General features: G+C 41.3%; 1 protein-coding gene across 1 annotated transcript in view; it reads right to left on the bottom strand.

Moving 5' to 3' along the window:
* The window catches only part of LOC308103030 (uncharacterized protein), a gene marked incomplete at its 3' end in the record, with an annotated part of 56,438 nt that overhangs the window by 38,395 nt on the left and 1,144 nt on the right, over positions 1–16,899 (bottom strand). The window contains exons 2-3 of the mRNA XM_080452882.1: positions 10,654–10,797; positions 9,623–9,706 (exon numbers count right to left, since the gene is read on the bottom strand). Of these exons, the coding sequence (XP_080309008.1) occupies positions 9,623–9,706; positions 10,654–10,797 (228 nt within the window). The remainder of the gene's footprint in view (positions 1–9,622; positions 9,707–10,653; positions 10,798–16,899) is intronic.

Raw genomic sequence — 16,899 nt, 5'->3', positions numbered from 1 at the left:
AGGTGCGTTTGGAAATTAAGCACTGAGCGCACTGGCCCATACAGACTAATATGCGAGTGCGCTCCCGGTGCGCATTTCCGAACGCACCATAGATCAAAATGATAATGTGAACAGTTGTGGCTGTTTTCTGAGTGTTTCCTTAATTTTAGACTAATAGGCTATCTTAGTCGGTTACTGTAAATGTTGTTTAAACCAGTGAAATTTCTGCATATGATGCATCCATATCAAGGGCCCAATTGATACAAAAACCCAGGCAAATAAAGTCGGTCTTCTACGCCACTGACTGCTATACAGGGTTCCGAAAGAGCTACCTAACGTAACGTTTGCAAATGTTTTTAAAAAACTGCAGTGTGTAGTGTGATGCTGTGTGTGTGTAACACACATACATGCAGTGTGTAGTGTGATGCTGTGTGTGTAACACACATACATGCAGGGTGTAGTGTGATGTTGTGTGTGTAACACACATACATGCAGTGTGTAGTGTGATGCTGTGTGTGTAACACACATACATGCAGTGTGTAGTGTGATGTTGTGTATGTAACACACATACATGCAGTGTGTAGTGTGATGTTGTGTATGTAACACACATACATGTAGTGTGTAGTGTGATGTTGTGTATGTAACACACATACATGCAGTGTGTAGTGTGATGCTGTGTGTGTAACACACACACATGCAGTGTGTAGTGTGATGTTGTGTATGTAACACACATACATGCAGTGTGTAGTGTGATGCTGTGTGTGTAACACACATACATGCAGTGTGTAGTGTGATGCTGCGTATGTAACACACATACCTGCAGTGTGTAGACCGATGTTGTGTAGTGTCTCTATCTCTCTCTGGAAGAGGTTGCACATGAACTCTGCAGCCGCACTGAGGCGCTCCAACACAAACACTCTGACAAGCTTCACACAACAAACATCAGCACCACGCTGCTGTTTGTCCAAAACACACAATATCTCCTCTCCCACCGACGTCATGTGTTCATTTATCTTCAGCCGAACAGACTCCATTGTTTTTACCTCCTTTATGGAACTGTTTTCACCTCCTTTATGAGACGGTTTTCATCAGGCGCTATGATGTTCTAACGCAACGAAGAACCAAACTTTCCTTTGTTGTGAAAAACGACACGCTCTACTTCCGGAAGTTCCGGATCAACGTGTTTAACGCATGCGCAATAATGGATCCAGGCACTGTTGCTTTAATGCCTTTCGCCACCTGGTGGAGGAGATGTGTAACTGTCACAATGATAGACAGAGACATAGAGAAAGACAGACATATACTGTTGTTTAAAATATATCATCTATGCATACAATAGCTTACATCCATCTACGAAAATACCCGATCTGGAAGCTCACAACGTGTCGAGCTTGTAGATCTGCTTCTGCTAATGTTGTAGAAAAGAAAAGTGTAGAAAGACACGTGAATAAAATAGCCTACAATATGCAAGTATAATCAATATGGTTTTTCATTTTTCAGAGGCGAACATGACGACCTGCTCACATTATTGAGTCATTTCAAAATTGCGAACAACAGCAAAGTTAACAAATCAAATAATGCTCAAACATATCTACATACTACAGCGTCACAATATTTAATCAAACCTGTACATCTCTCTCAAACGGTATGCTATGTACAGTGGTTCTCAACCTATGGGTCGGCACCCCCAGGGTCTTTGTTACATGTGTGTGATTTTGGGGGGCTGTCCCCAGATGACAGTGAAGGGATAATTTAAGGACCTTTAAAGGACCTTTTTAATACCAAATAAAAAGAAGAAAGATGTAGCCCCTAGAGGGTAGCAGTGAGTGCAGAGTGACGTCTTGAGTGAGAATCCCATTTAAGTGGATTCTGAACAGGCAGTTAGCAGGTCAGTAAACTGTGGGTCCTCAACACTGCCGGTTGCGTGTTGAGAGGAGGAGGTTTGCATGCTGACCTGTTAACTCGGTAAGCCTGTTTGTTTGTTTGTTTTGTTTTGTATCCTCGCTTTTATTGTTGTTTTATTGTATGTCTACAATGAAGAAATGTTTTTATGTTGTCAGGTCTGTTCCACTGTATTGCTGTCGTGCCGGTGCATTGTTTGGGGTGGCTGCTTTGGTACATATGGGCATTTAAACTGAAGAAATGTGAGTATATCTATATGTAGGTGCCAAGGTGAACAGGGGTTTATATATGTGCGGTAGTTTGTTTCTGTGTAACACTGTTAAATTTTCATGTATAATGTCATTGCTCAACAGATACAGGTGGAGACAGGGCCTGTTCTGTGGGGTGTGTGTGTCTAACCTGTTGAGAGGGAGGTTTTGCCTGTGTGACACCACTGAGCATAAAACTTAAGAGCTATATGGTAAGGTATTCCTTTTATTGGTTTGCCTATTGTAATATATATGTCATTTTGTAGATGGCATTAATGCATTTTATTATATTGTGTTGATGTGATATGATATCATGCCATGTGCATATTATACACTGACCCTTGTGCTTTTGTCATTGATTATAGATACACCTTATGAACAAGCGGCACTTGTTGGACCGCTGTTCCTTTTCCCTTTGATTTATGTTTGCTTTACTTTATTTTTGTACCAGTCTTTTCACATTGTATTTGCTCCAACACTTTTTAACCATTTCTATAGATAATAAATAAATGAAAGTACCATTTTGTAAACTTTTCTATAATAAAATAATTGCTATTTTTATAACCTACACTTTGGTCTGCCTATTTAGCGGGGTAACAAAGACAACAAAGAAAAACACCATTACAGCACAAAAAGTAATCAACAAACATTGGCCAAATTGTCAAATAGCATAAAAAAGAGGCAAACATTTTGAAAATAGCCGATCTTCAAGCTCACAACGCGAGGCGTTTGTGAGCTTGTAGATGAATTGCTGCCCATTTCCCCAGTAGTCTAATCTTTTGTTATACAATGGCTCCTTAATCACTCTTATTCACTCTTCTTAAACATAAATGTGCATGCAGTTTGTGACGCTCCGACAGTATGAACACGTATGGAGGTGTTGGGGGGAACACGGTGATTTGCTGACTGTCCATCCATCGTTAAGAGACGTTTTGATTTTATTTTATTCCGGTCAGTCGTTCAGGGGCAGGCAAGAGCTCACATGGGCAGGCAACGGTCTGCCTTAATGGTGGGTGGTGGCTATAGGCTTCTGACCTGAAATGAATCAACACAATCAATGTGTGTTTAATCCAACAGAGGGAGCCACACACAACAACACCATGACCAAGACCAGTCTCCCATCTGCAACACCTATAGAAAACACAGCTGGGCTGATGTAAATATCATAATAAAACAGCGTGGCACTTCGTGCCGCACTGCAAGCTTGTATATCTGCTATTTTTTCAACATTTTTTTTACATCTTGAAAATGTTGAATCATTTTGCAATTTTTTAACACAAATCTTCTCTTCTGGGGGTGCCTGTCACAAAACATATTCAGATGGGGGTCTCCACGGCCAAATATATATCAATTTGTAGGTCCTCCTTGGCACGGAAAAGTTTGAAGACTATACTGATGGCATTTGAAGAATTGGCCTCAGGTCTTAATGGGATAAACAATAATAGATTTAACTTTTTCCAATAATCATCATGATCAACTGAATTATGGGTGTTTGACAGCTTCTCTGCTGTAAACACCTGAACCAGAATGATGGCATTATTAGGTCTGCTCTGAGATCTTGATGTGTATGAAGATTACAACACACTCCTGTTGTAATGTTCATGTTAATTTAAAACTGACACATATTAGCCCGTGGACCCCCATCTGAAAATGATTTGTGCCAGGGGAAGAGAAGATTTATGTAAAAACATTTGCAATATTTTTCAAATATTTTTGAATAGCCAACGTATAAATGGATAAAGTGGTTAAAATGATCGGGATGCTATGTTAACTACTTTTGCTGGGACAGATTATATGCTGACGCAGAGAGTAGAAGTAGAAGTCTCATTCCATAGGGGGGAAGTCAGCTGTTAGATTGACAGCTGTGGTCAAATTTAAATGAGCACTTTGGTGTGAGAGAATTCATTTAGACTGTGTTCTACAAGGTTGAACACAAGTAGAATAAATACACATTTGACTACAAATCTTGCCAACACAACCCCAACCTGTTGACATTACATTTCACATAATTTCACCAAGTCAGGGGACTTCAATGTTTTTCATGCCCAAGAAAGACCCTTTAGCTGCATGATGATGAAGTAGGGACCCCCTATATGTTGTATACAATTGTTTTGCAGTTTAAACTTTTTCATAGTTATAGTATTCAGAGTGTAAACATAATAGTTACTCCAATAATGTTTAAAGGTGGGGTAAGTGATTTTATTTTGTTAAGATAAGTCATGAATTGCTCTATATTCTGATAATAATCATTGCTATATAGAGTGTTTGTTCAGTAACAGGAGTCTCCCCGTCTCTTAGCGCTTTATTAAAAAAGTAATTTAGAGCGGGATGCCAATTTTCTCCAAACAGGATAGATAAATCAGACAGGATATTACATACATAGATAGATACATAGATACATATTAGACAAGTGACATTGGAAGTGATGACAAAGAAATGAGCAGACACAATTGGAACTGGAACAATATAACATTTAAGCTGATATATGGGTACTCTCCTGATTGGTGTAATGTTGTCATCCAGCTGAAAATGTATTTTCTGTTTATTAAAGAGCTGGAGCTGAATTAACTTTCTGTGCCAATTTAGCTTAATACAATGTATTTTCATTCTTGGCTATTTAAAGAAGCACCCTGTAACTCCTCTACCCCAGATTTGAGCCTAGTTTCCTGCGCAAGTGCTGACATTTTTACCATTGAGCTAATAGAGCCTTGCCTGCTTGCTCAGGGGATAAATTGAATCTTGACCATCAGGTCAAAATCCATGTCAGATCCTGTGTCTAGGTGAGATATGACCTTTGACACGATCTAAATGCCTCAATAGAAGAGCAGGGAGACAAAATATATCCACCCCAATTGTATAGGTACATTATATTGTATTAACATACTCTACCATACACGTTTTACCAAATTACATTTTATTCATAAAAAAAAGTTACATAGTGAGGCTTTAACAAATAGGTTTGTATGTTTACCGGCTTTATGTTTTATTGAGTACTAATGTCTGTGATGTTTTGTGATTCTTTGTTACTTCTTCTTTGTGTGTGTGTGTGTGTGTGTATGTGTATGTGTATGTGTATGTGTATGCGGTGTGTGTGTGTGTGTGTGTGTGTGTGTGTGTGTGTGTGTGTTTACGTATTAGTTATTATTAGATCATTGGTTTACTTATGTATTACTTTATTATTAGATTACTATTTCTATGCAATTGATGTATTTTCTTGTGTTGTCCTTGCTTACTGTGAATCGCTCTGGATTAACTCATTCAGTGCCACATGACATCTAAGACATCACATTTTATCGCCATTGTTAAGCCCTGAGCGCCACGTGACGTCTAAGACGTCATGGGAAAAAAAAAATGTTCAGAACCCAAGATATCATGATTTGAAAATTTTGTAGTTATTATAGGGTAGGCCTGTATTGCTCACAGTAGTTATGGGGTAGGCCTGTATTGTTCACAGTAGTTATTATGGGGTAGGCCTGTATTGTTCACAGTAGTTATGGGGTAGGCCTGTATTGTTCACAGTAGTTATTATGGGGTAGGCCTGTATTGCTCACAGTAGTTATTATGGGGTAGGCCTGTATTGTTCACAGTAGTTATTATGGGGTAGGCCTGTATTGCTCACAGTAGTTATGGGGTAGGCCTGTATTGTTCACAGTAGTTATTATGGGGTAGGCCTGTAATTTTCACAGTAGTTATGGTGTAGGCCTGTATTTTTCACAGTAGTTATGGGGTAGGCCTGTATTGTTAACAGTAGTTATTATGGGATAGGCCTGTATTTTTCACAGCAGTTATTATGGGGTAGGCCTACACCTAACCTTATTGTCTCCGCCAGGCCGAAAGGCATGGCGAGAGAGTATGTTTTCGCCCCTGTCCGTCCGTCCGTCCGTGTGTCCGTCCGTCCGTGTGTCCTGTCTGTGTGTTAGCACCAAATCTCCGGCACCGTTGGCCCAGTCGCTGCGAAACTGTGCACACACACTCCCTGGATGCCAATTCAGAACCTCTGCCTCAATTTTTTCACATGGGCCTGTTATAGCGCCACCAGGAGGCCGATTTGTGCAAAACCCATTTTTTCCCATTACTCCTACAGTTTTTAACCAAACCTCATGCAAATCGGTACACAGTATCTCTATAGTCATGTGATCAACCCTGATCTGTCCGATTTCCCATATTCCATCCTCATTGGCTAAGGTTACCATCCAAAGTTTGCAGGATTGGTCCGTTTTGAACAAACTGCCTCAAATCATGAACGCAGCTTGCCATTTGCATAAAATTGCACACGCACATTCCCACTAGGCCGAGGAAGAAATGGCACTTAAAACTTTTCACATCAGCCTCATGGTGGCGCTATAACAGGCCGATTTGCATTTTTAACTATAACTGCACCGATCTGCGTGAAACTTTGCACGCCTACTCCCTAGAGGCCAAGGAAAAACATCTGCACTGCATTTTTCACATCTGCTTTTTACAGCGCCACCAGGAGGCCGACTTATGTCAAATACATTTTTGGATATTAATCCTTCAGATTTTATCCAAACATCACACAAATCGGTACACAGTATCTCTATAGTCATGTTATCAAGACGCATCTGTCCGATATTTCATATTCCATCCTGATTGACTAAGGTTGACTTCCAAAGTTTGCAGGATTGGTCCGTTTTGAACAAAATGTCTGAAATCATGAACGCGGCGTGCGATTTCCGTGAAAATTTGCACGCACATTCCCACTTGGCCGAGGAAGAAATGCCACCCTTTTCACATTGGCCTATTATAGCGCCACCAGGAGGCCACAATAACTTACCTGACCTGGCGGAGACCTGTGCTCCGAGGAGCACTTTTTCTAGTTCCTAAATGTAACCTCAGTAAGACGATGCCTATACCTAACCTTATTCCTAAATGTAATCTCAGTAAAACTATGCCTAGACCCAAGCTTAATCCTAAACTTAACCTTAGTAAAACAAATACAAGAAATACAGGAACCGTTGGGGAAGAGCAGTCCGTGGAAAAAATGGGGGTGAGTGTGTTTTGGCGCGGTTACCGTTCACAGTAGTTATTATGGGGTAGGTAGGCCAAAGTACATGATTTCCACAATTAGAGGAGGTGAATCAGGCACCTTTCGATAACATTTCTGTAATGATGTATAACACGAATAAAAGACATGTAGCAGTGAAACCTTTATTACAAAAAGGTATAACAGCAAATCTTTGTCTTTACAAAAACACTTTTACTTCTACTTACTTACAAAAAAGGTAAGTAGAAGTAATCAAACTAAATGATGATGTTGTCTGTCTTTCTGGCACCAACCACGTATGGACTTTAAAATATAATAAGGATAAAAAAGGGGGATAAAGAAAATGAAAATATATATATAAAAAATAAAGGATAATCAACATAGCAACTGTTTACCACCCATTCTTAATAATTGGGAAATATCATGGCATACCAAAACATTTAAATGTATTACTTATTAACACAAAATGTTGGGTGAAAATATATTCTTATAACATTTATATATATATATATATGAATTACGTAATGATTTGTACAATGTTTTGTTCTGGTTTCCTCTACCAGAAAACAGGATTCACAACTTCAAACACATTTTTTGTTGTTGTTTAATTAAAAAATAAACCAAATAACCAAGTGTACTGATAACATGGGTGTAAGAATGTACTATTATTGTGATCTTTGTTTAAACGTATATTTTTGTAAAAATGTTGGTACTTTAAAGTCCAAGAAGATCTTTGTCAACACCTTAGACTTCTACAAAAACATAGTTTAATCAGTGATGAACAGGTTTAGCTATATCCTAAGGTCCCCTGTCTCACTTCCTGGTTTAAAAAAAGGCAGCAAAGCTGCTGAATCTATTGCAAGATTTATATTTTTTGGTAAATGCATGTTGTAAGTGATATTGCTATGCTATCAGATGTGTCTCAACCATAACAAGTGCACTCTGTAGGTTCTTCTAAATCCAAACTGATGGTTAACATTTTTAATTGTATTAATATTTAGAGAACTCTGAGCAATGTTGACAAACTATGACTGCACTGTATGAGTCCTCATGTGTGTTTTTAGATGACTCATTTGACTACAGCCTTTACCACAAACTGTACAACTAAAGGGCCTTTCCCCTGTATGGGCCTTCATGTGTCGTTTTAGCTGACCACTTTCACTACATCCTTTACCACAAACTGTACAAGCAAAGGGTTTTTCCCCAGTATGAATACTCATGTGTATTTTCAGATAACTAATTTTACTATAACCTTTACCACAAACTGTACAAGTATAGGGCTTTTCCCCTGTATGAGTCCTCATGTGTCGTTTTAGCTCATCACTTCGACAACAGCCTTTACCACAAACTTTGCAAGTGAAGGGTTTTTCCCCTGTATGTGTCCACATGTGTGTTTTCAGACGATACTTTTGACAAAAACCTTTACCACAAACTTTGCAAGTAAAGGACTTTCCCCCTGTATGAACAACTGTGTGCCTCTTCAGACTTACCTTACAACTTAACATTTTGCCACACTCTGTACCACTAAAACTTTTCTTCCCTGTGTGACTGTTCATGGAGTGAGTTTGTGTTGACGATGGCAGGTCCTGGGACAGCTTGTGGCTTGAAGACGATGTTTGTCCTTCCGCATTTTGTGTCTTGGGTGAAGTCAGTGTGTTTACAACCGACTGACCTTCCCTGGTCTCCTCCAACTCATCACTGTCTTCAGTGACGTCAGATTCAGAACAGTGTGGAGAAAGGAGCTGGTCACCACTAGTTGGTTGTGATGTTCCACAGTCCTTTACATCAGCTTGTGTTTGTATGTGTCCATCACTAGTTGGTTGTGATGTACCAGGGTCCTCTACATCAGCTTGTGTTTTTATGTGTTCATCATTCGTTGGTTGTGATGTTCCACAGTCCTCTACTTCAGCTTGTGTTTTCATGTGTTCAGTTGAGGTGCTGGCTACAGGTTCTATCTTTCCGTTGTCATCATCATCTTCACCTTTCACTGCTGGTAATGTCAACGTTGACCCATCAGCCTCTGGCCTCTGAAGTAGCTCCTCCTGTTCCTCTTTAATATGTGGAGGTTGTGGTTCCTCCTGGACCAGACTGGGGCTCCTCTCCTCATGTTGTGGAGGTTGTGGTTCCTCCTGGACCAGACTGGGGCTCCTCTCCTGCAGTTCAGGGAAACCCTCCTCTTTACACACAAGGGGGGGGGGGTGAGAGAAAAACATTAAAGGTTTGAACTTAACAATATTTCATGCAGTGTTTCCTCTGTTTCATAGCTTTGGTGGTTGTAAATTCAGCTGTAAATACATTTTCCATTTCCAAACCATAAGTCTATTCTCATTCTTAAAAAATTGCATTTGCTGCAAACATTCTAATTTACCAACACATGCTGAGAGCATATTCCAGTTTGGATGTGCATGCTCTTCTACTTCTCTGTTGATAAGAGGATAGCCTTACAATAAAACAAAAAAAGGAGAGAGAGAGAGAGAATGAAACTTACTGATGTCCAGGTGGTTTTTAAGTTCCTGTTTAATAGAAACACTCCAACTCATCTTCACCTTCAGGCTGGACTCCGCACACTGGTCTGCAATGAAGTACAATGAGGACTTTATTAATAAGGACATTGATGTGACATGAATAAGGGCTGTGACGGCCGGCCCAATCTGAGGCATTTGACTCAAATTAAACGAGCCATCGCCAATTGACTAAAGATGGTTGACACCTGGCAATCAGACCTGCCAACATTGGGAAAATGTTTTGAGTACCACACTCGCACGCTTTCTCGCCGCTTTCGCGCACCATAACAATACGCCACCATACAGTATTACTAGCCTGGAAATCAGACGAATCTGCCAGTGCGAAAAGTAAAAAAAAAAGAAGCTCTTAGCAGATTATGTTATGAGTTATGGCAGAGGAACTGGGAGACAGAGTGTGGAATCGTGTCCAACAGTTTTCACTCTTTGCGCCATACTGGTTTCTGATAATCTCCTGAAATTGATTCAGGAGATTTAATCAAACTAATCCTTAAAAATATTAGATCTAGGTGTCCGACTTTTAGATTTTGTTCTGGGCAGAAAGACAATTTTTTGTTTAGTTTTTTCATTCTAATGCTGGGATTTGTATGGTCATATTCATAATGGTCTTTTGTATGTTTTGTGAGGTTATACAACAAAAGTGATTTATTTTATGCAAAGGATAATTGACGGCGATTCGGTCATTGTTGAAAAATAAACCCGACGGGGTGATTAAATCCTGAAAGTAAACACACTCGCCCGATTTGTTTTCACGGACCGCTTGCCCCCAGCGGTTCTTGTATTCTTATATTTGTTTTACTGAGGTTACGTTTAAGAATACCTACTGGCGACCGCTCCGAGGTCGCCGGATTTGGGAGTGAGCGTGTTTTGGGGCTTGTATTCAATAAAACACTACAAACCTATCCTGTACACTACAGGTTTAAACCACTAGTACATAAAACAGTACATACCTATCCTGTACAACTTGACTAAATGTTATAAATTAAACAGTACATACCTATCCTGTGCAACTTTAATACAGGTTGCATCGTTGCATCAAACAGTCCACGTCCCGGGTTCGTCGCTCGCTGTCCCTTTGACAACGTTGAGTAATTTTGGGAGGCCATCTCTCTAGATACTGTAGACCTCTCCTTGTGGTGCTCTGTGGAAATCACCAGTAGAAATGACTTTTGGTTATCATTCAGTAACCTTACACTATACCATGTTGTAACAATCGGCCTTTACCTAGAAAGGACAGTTATTAACTAAAAGGAAAAACAACGGGATCGGCAGGTTTTGAACTTAAATTACTTTATATAAGTAGCCACAAATGAAACAATTGTCAAAACAAATGGTAAATAAATAATACAATTCTGGCTTTAAATCAACCTCTATCCCTATACTCTTTCCCTAATAAACGAAATAAATCAACAAACCGATCAACAAAACCATATTTCTTTCACAAGCCCCTCCCACCCAAATCACAACTTTCCCCGTAAACAATAAACAAAGTCCCCACGTCAGTTACAACATTGAGAGAGCGCTGCTCGGACGAACGCCCACTCGCTTGACAAACATCAACAAACAATCCCCCTGTAAAGTCCGAACGGCCTCTTGTAACCGCGGTCTCGAGAAAGTCTATTGTGTCCTTATATCCAAACGTAAAGTGAGCGGTCATCCGCACTGACGACTCAAAAGATATCCAACGTTCGGGGTACCCCTGTTATTTGTAATCCACAGAACAGACAGCTTGGGTTTATCTCACCCGCGGCGGCTCCGTCAGAATTCCTCCACTCCACGGCGTTTCATCCATACACCCAGCACTCGATTCCCCATATATTACATATCACACGTATAAAATAACACCCATAGATCAAGCAGATAAATATAATAAATATAATGTGCATTTGTCACAGTCCCCCCCCCCCCCCCCCCCCAGCTGGAAGCTATTTCTCCAAGTCCTCCCAACGGAGGGTTTGAGGTTGACCACATTAAAATGTATCCACTTTTTAACACTTCCCATTTCACTCTGTAATTTTTAGGGCCTATCTGACTCGTTCTCTAGCTGGACCTGACCATTTCGGGGGCACTAGCTTTGACGAGTCTGTGTCAGATGCCTTTGAAAGTGGGTGCGTTCTCGCCCAGACCAAATCACCTGGCTGGAACTGATCATGTTTCCGCCAGTCCTTACCATATTTGGCTCGTCTAGACTGAGAGACACCCACCCTTCGTGTAATTTCTTTGACCATGGCCCACTTGGTATTATAGTCAATGGTGACCAGCAGCATGGTGTTCTTTTTCTTACTCCTCGGGAACGGCCCGGCCGAGCCGATCCCCAGGGACTCTCCTGCCTGGTCAGCCTTAGTGGACGGTAGTAGGGTGGACGGCTTACGATTCTCCGGCCTGCATCGCTGACAAATGTGACACCTCTTGACGTACTCCCACACCTGTTTGCGGACTGTCGGCCACCAAGCCACCTCAAGGACCCGAAGGAGAGTCTTTAGCCGACCTGGATGACCACTCGTGGGGCGGTCATGGAAATATTCCAGGACACAGTGGACCCGGCTGTTGGGCACCACCACCTGATATTTCCGTCCGCCGTCTTTGGATGGTCGCCTTCGGTATAGGACTCCTCGGATTTCCTCATAGCCCACACGATCCGCTCGCGGGTCGGCCTGGTCTAGATGTTCCCGTAGATCTCTTACCCTGGGGTCTGCCCCCTGAGCCCTGGCTAGGCCTACAAGGGTTAACCCAGACGGCCACTTCTGGATCAGACATTCCACCTCCGGTGGGACGCCTCGGGCTCGGGATCCTAGAGTGACACCATCACCGCCCCTCGATGGTAACCCCGGCACAGCCTCACACATCTGCGCCGACGACAGGTTGGGCGGTGGCTGTGAGGCGCTTTGTCGGTTGATCTTCTTCCAACAGTCGCTGGAGGGCAAGCCATGGGAGGCAATAGTGGGTGGCCCCTGAGATGCACCGGCGGGCTGACGGTAGGGACTGGTGGGACTGCCGTGAGGAGTACGTACTCCACAGAAAGTAATGTCTGGCTTAGGTGGAGTTTGGGACCTTAGGTGTGATGCACCGATTTTTTTCATCTGCGCCACTTCACTGTCCCACCTCTCGTCTCTCCTCATAAAACATTCAGTCACTTCTTTCCTGAGTTCTTCAACTGAGGTTTCGACGAGAGTCTCCATCTCCAGCATCCTGCGAGCTATGTACCCCCTTAGGCTCAGTTCCCTATTAATACCACTCTCCATTGCTTCTTCAAAGTCACCCCTGACCTGCTGTACCTCATTTTTGCAGGTTTGCAACTTGTCCTTTAATGAGGCCAATTGTTGCTGCACTGTGAAATCAGGGCCCTCACTTTCCTCAAAGTCAGCTGTCACCGCTACTACCTGTTTTGCTTTTTCCCCCTGGTGTTCCATTGTACTTTTCCCTTTTTGTCCCGTTTTTCCCCGGTTGTGTTTTTTACAGTGTATTTTTTAATTTACTTTACTTTTTATGACAATTATTAAATTGTGGCTTTTCGTATTTACTTTTTAACCTGCGATCCCCGTACGGGCCACCACATGTAACAATCGGCCTTTACCTAGAAAGGACAGTTATTAACTAAAAGGAAAAACAACGGGATCGGCAGGTTTTGAACTTAAATTACTTTATATAAGTAGCCACAAATGAAACAATTGTCAAAACAAATGGTAAATAAATAATACAATTCTGGCTTTAAATCAACCTCTATCCCTATACTCTTTCCCTAATAAACGAAATAAATCAACAAACCGATCAACAAAACCATATTTCTTTCACAAGCCCCTTCCCACCCAAATCACAACTTTCCCCGTAAACAATAAACAAAGTCCCCACGTCAGTTACAACATTGAGAGAGCGCTGCTCGGACGAACGCCCACTCGCTTGACAAACATCAACAAACAATCCCCCTGTAAAGTCCGAACGGCCTCTTGTAACCGCGGTCTCGCGAAAGTCTATTGTGTCCTTATATCCAAACGTAAAGTGAGCGGTCATCCGCACTGACGACTCAAAAGATATCCAACGTTCGGGGTACCCCTGTTATTTGTAATCCACAGAACAGACAGCTTGGGTTTATCTCACCCGCGGCGGCTCCGTCAGAATTCCTCCGCTCCACGGCGTTTCATCCATACACCCAGCACTCGATTCCCCGCGGCGACGCAACGAGTCTGTCCGTTGTCCGCAGGGCTCGTCCGTTCTTAACTCTTGGCTGCAGCTAACTCCTGAGTTTAAACTTTATAACTTAAACACAATAATGCTGGCGCCTAGGAGATCTCCTCTCTCTTTCCCTGTCGCTTCTGCTACACAGGTTGTTTGTTCGATTTCCTCCCCCTGAACCGCACCCTCTATTAGTAACGTCGGGTGGCACAAATCATTCAATCACCCCCTAATCAGACCCATTACCCCTCACGTGAATAGGAAATGTTCATATTGCTCATTGTGTCCAACATGTTACATATCACTCGTATATGATAACATGCATAAGTCGGGCAGATGTTACATATCACACGTATAAAATAACACCCATAGATCAAGCAGATAAATATAATAAATATAATGTGCATTTGTCACAGTCTAATCAAATCACACTAGACTTTTACCATGTTCTGTTCAGTTGAAAGGTGCAGTCACTAGTTGTGCTACAGTAAGTGCTAAAATAAGTGTCCCCATCCTGATGTAAACACCAGGTGAAAATGTAAATGAATTTAAATAAATGAAAAAAAAATCCCAGTAATTGATACAAGTAACAAGAAATTCCCGATCCACAAGCTCAACATCATCATCGTGAGCTTGTGGATCGGCTATTTAAGTGACTTTATTGGTCCTGGTTTGTGTTTTTGAAATATGGTCACCCTAACGTACGTAAAATGTGTTTACAAACCTGCAGCGTGTAGTTTGGTGGTGTGTATGCAACATGCTAGCCTAGGATCATACATGTATTTTATCGATTTTTACATTTGGAAATCTATGTTCGTCTTGGTCATTACTCCCCAATTGTCACTGGAGTGAACATCGGCCCGTATAGTCTGTATTTCTCCGAACATTTACAAATGCAAAACCCGGTAGTCAAGGATGTTAACTAGGCATTTGGAATCTTTGTGCACTGTATTAGTCCGTATTTTTCAATTGATATGCATTTTAATCCCATCTGTGCATGAACCCCATTTTTTCCCACCTGTTTACTTTACATTGAGTGTAATACCGGCTTTCACCTGATGCGCCCCGCCACCAAGGAAGCTAAATTAAGGAAAGGACACCAAAGTCATTTTCTCTATCCAGACATTCCAGCCGGCAGATTTGTCGCTACGCATGTGACGATATGAAAATCACAATTATTGTGGCCAAAATAAGAGCGATTCACGATATTAATCGCAATTTATGCAAATGATAGAAAACGGACTGGATTCACTTGACCTGTAATTTTTTAATAAATATATTTATTGTCCGTCACTCAGGACAATTTTTAAACATCCAACAGCCTTTCTTGACAGTCACAAATATCCAATAGATGCTGAATCACACGGATGTAGAGAAAGATAACGGAATGTAAACATCTTAAAGTGATATTTCACTTTCAAAGATATTTGGGGTAATTTTAGCATCTATTTATGCTTTTGTGAGCACCCCCGACAGTTTTTAAGTTGCTTGATTCAGTATTTAGATATTTGATATCTAAATACAAACCCATTGCAGATTTTTTCATTTTCACAAACATTTTTTATGTAAAAAGTAAAAGAAAAAACATGGCTCCCTCACGCATAAGAACAGGGCTACTCAACTTAAGATGGCTCAGGGCCCACTCAGCAAAATACAAGTCCAAGGGCCGCAAGCAAAACATGTCGGTCTATTTTGGATTTTTCGATTTTGTAACACACTACACATTGTTATTGTTATAAGTGTGGTACACATTGTTATTGTTATAAGTGTGAGAGGTAGTAGGACCTTAGGACCTGGGAGCTTAGAGCAGGCAGCACCAGCAGCGTATATATGGTAAGGGGAGCTCTCGTGAGAGCAGAGAGAGTCACGTTTGTTCTCGTCCGTCGTGTGTGTGGTGTTCCTTGTGTAGCGTCGCTCGCCGGTGGCCAGCACCGTGCCTGCAAACTAACTACAGAGGTATGTTACAAAATGCATTTCGGGCTATGTTTCATTTGATTGTTTTATGAGTTGTTTTAGTACTTATTGAAGCCATTACTTATTGAATTTACTGCACTTCTAGAATCTCTGGTGGTGCTGTGCAGCAGACTCGTGTGGGAGCCTGAAACCACACATATGTGTATTTGCAGAGTCTGAGGTAGGAGTTAACTTATGTATTCATGGTGTTTGAAAGCAACCATAGGTTCATGTACATAATAGAGTTTATTGCATTCACCCAGCAGGGCGGTTTATGACTAAACCTACACTGTTTAGTATGTTTAAATAATGTGTTTTTCTGTATTATATTGTAGACTGCCAGACCGAACCAGACCCTGGTCAGCCCATGCTCCTGCGGTTGGGTGCACAGGTGCCTTGGGCCTATAGGTAGGAAGATGGGCTTGCCAGTATATTGTATGTATTTTATGTAATGATGATGGTGCTCAGTGAGTAATGATATTTTTGTATATTGTAGGCTGAAACTGGTGACACACAGGCTGGTGGTCAGCAGGCAGCCGCTGCTCTTATTCTCCTTTTGTTTATTTTATAGTAGTTGCTAGTAGTTGCTAAGCTCAAGTGCCTCACCTTATGTTCAGTTCATATGAAGAGTTCTCAAATCAGTGTACCTTCACATTGATAACCGTGCTGTTCCCTTCCCCTCCTTTTTAAGTGTGCAGTGTTTTAACAAGAGTGCAATTTCATTAGAGTGTGCGCAATATCAGTCGCAGTGTATTTTAACCATTTGCAGTGTTGATTATATTAGTCTTACCAGTGTGCCGTGTTATTATTATCAAAGCGTTATTATTGCCCCCGGTCAATGCACGTGTTGGTACCTGCCCACAGTATTCTTTATAAACCTTCTGCTGATATTTAAATAAAGTGTCCAACGATTGTACACACAAAAGCCTCTGTCTGTCTTGTTAACCTTGAGTGGGGATATTTAGTCACAACAGTAACAGTAAATGTATAGTTGGTTCAGGGTCTCTCCCCTTAAAGAGAGTGGCGTAGTCACATTGATTTATCCAAAAGTATTATCAGTGTCCATATTGTCACATAAGAAAATGTACATTTTGACATCATATTCTTTTCAGTGTGCCTG

This window comes from Gymnoscopelus braueri, assembly GCF_963280865.1.
Source record: "Gymnoscopelus braueri genome assembly, chromosome: 16".
Taxonomy (NCBI): Eukaryota; Metazoa; Chordata; class Actinopteri; order Myctophiformes; family Myctophidae; genus Gymnoscopelus; species Gymnoscopelus braueri.
This window is presented reverse-complemented; position numbering and strand designations above follow the sequence as displayed.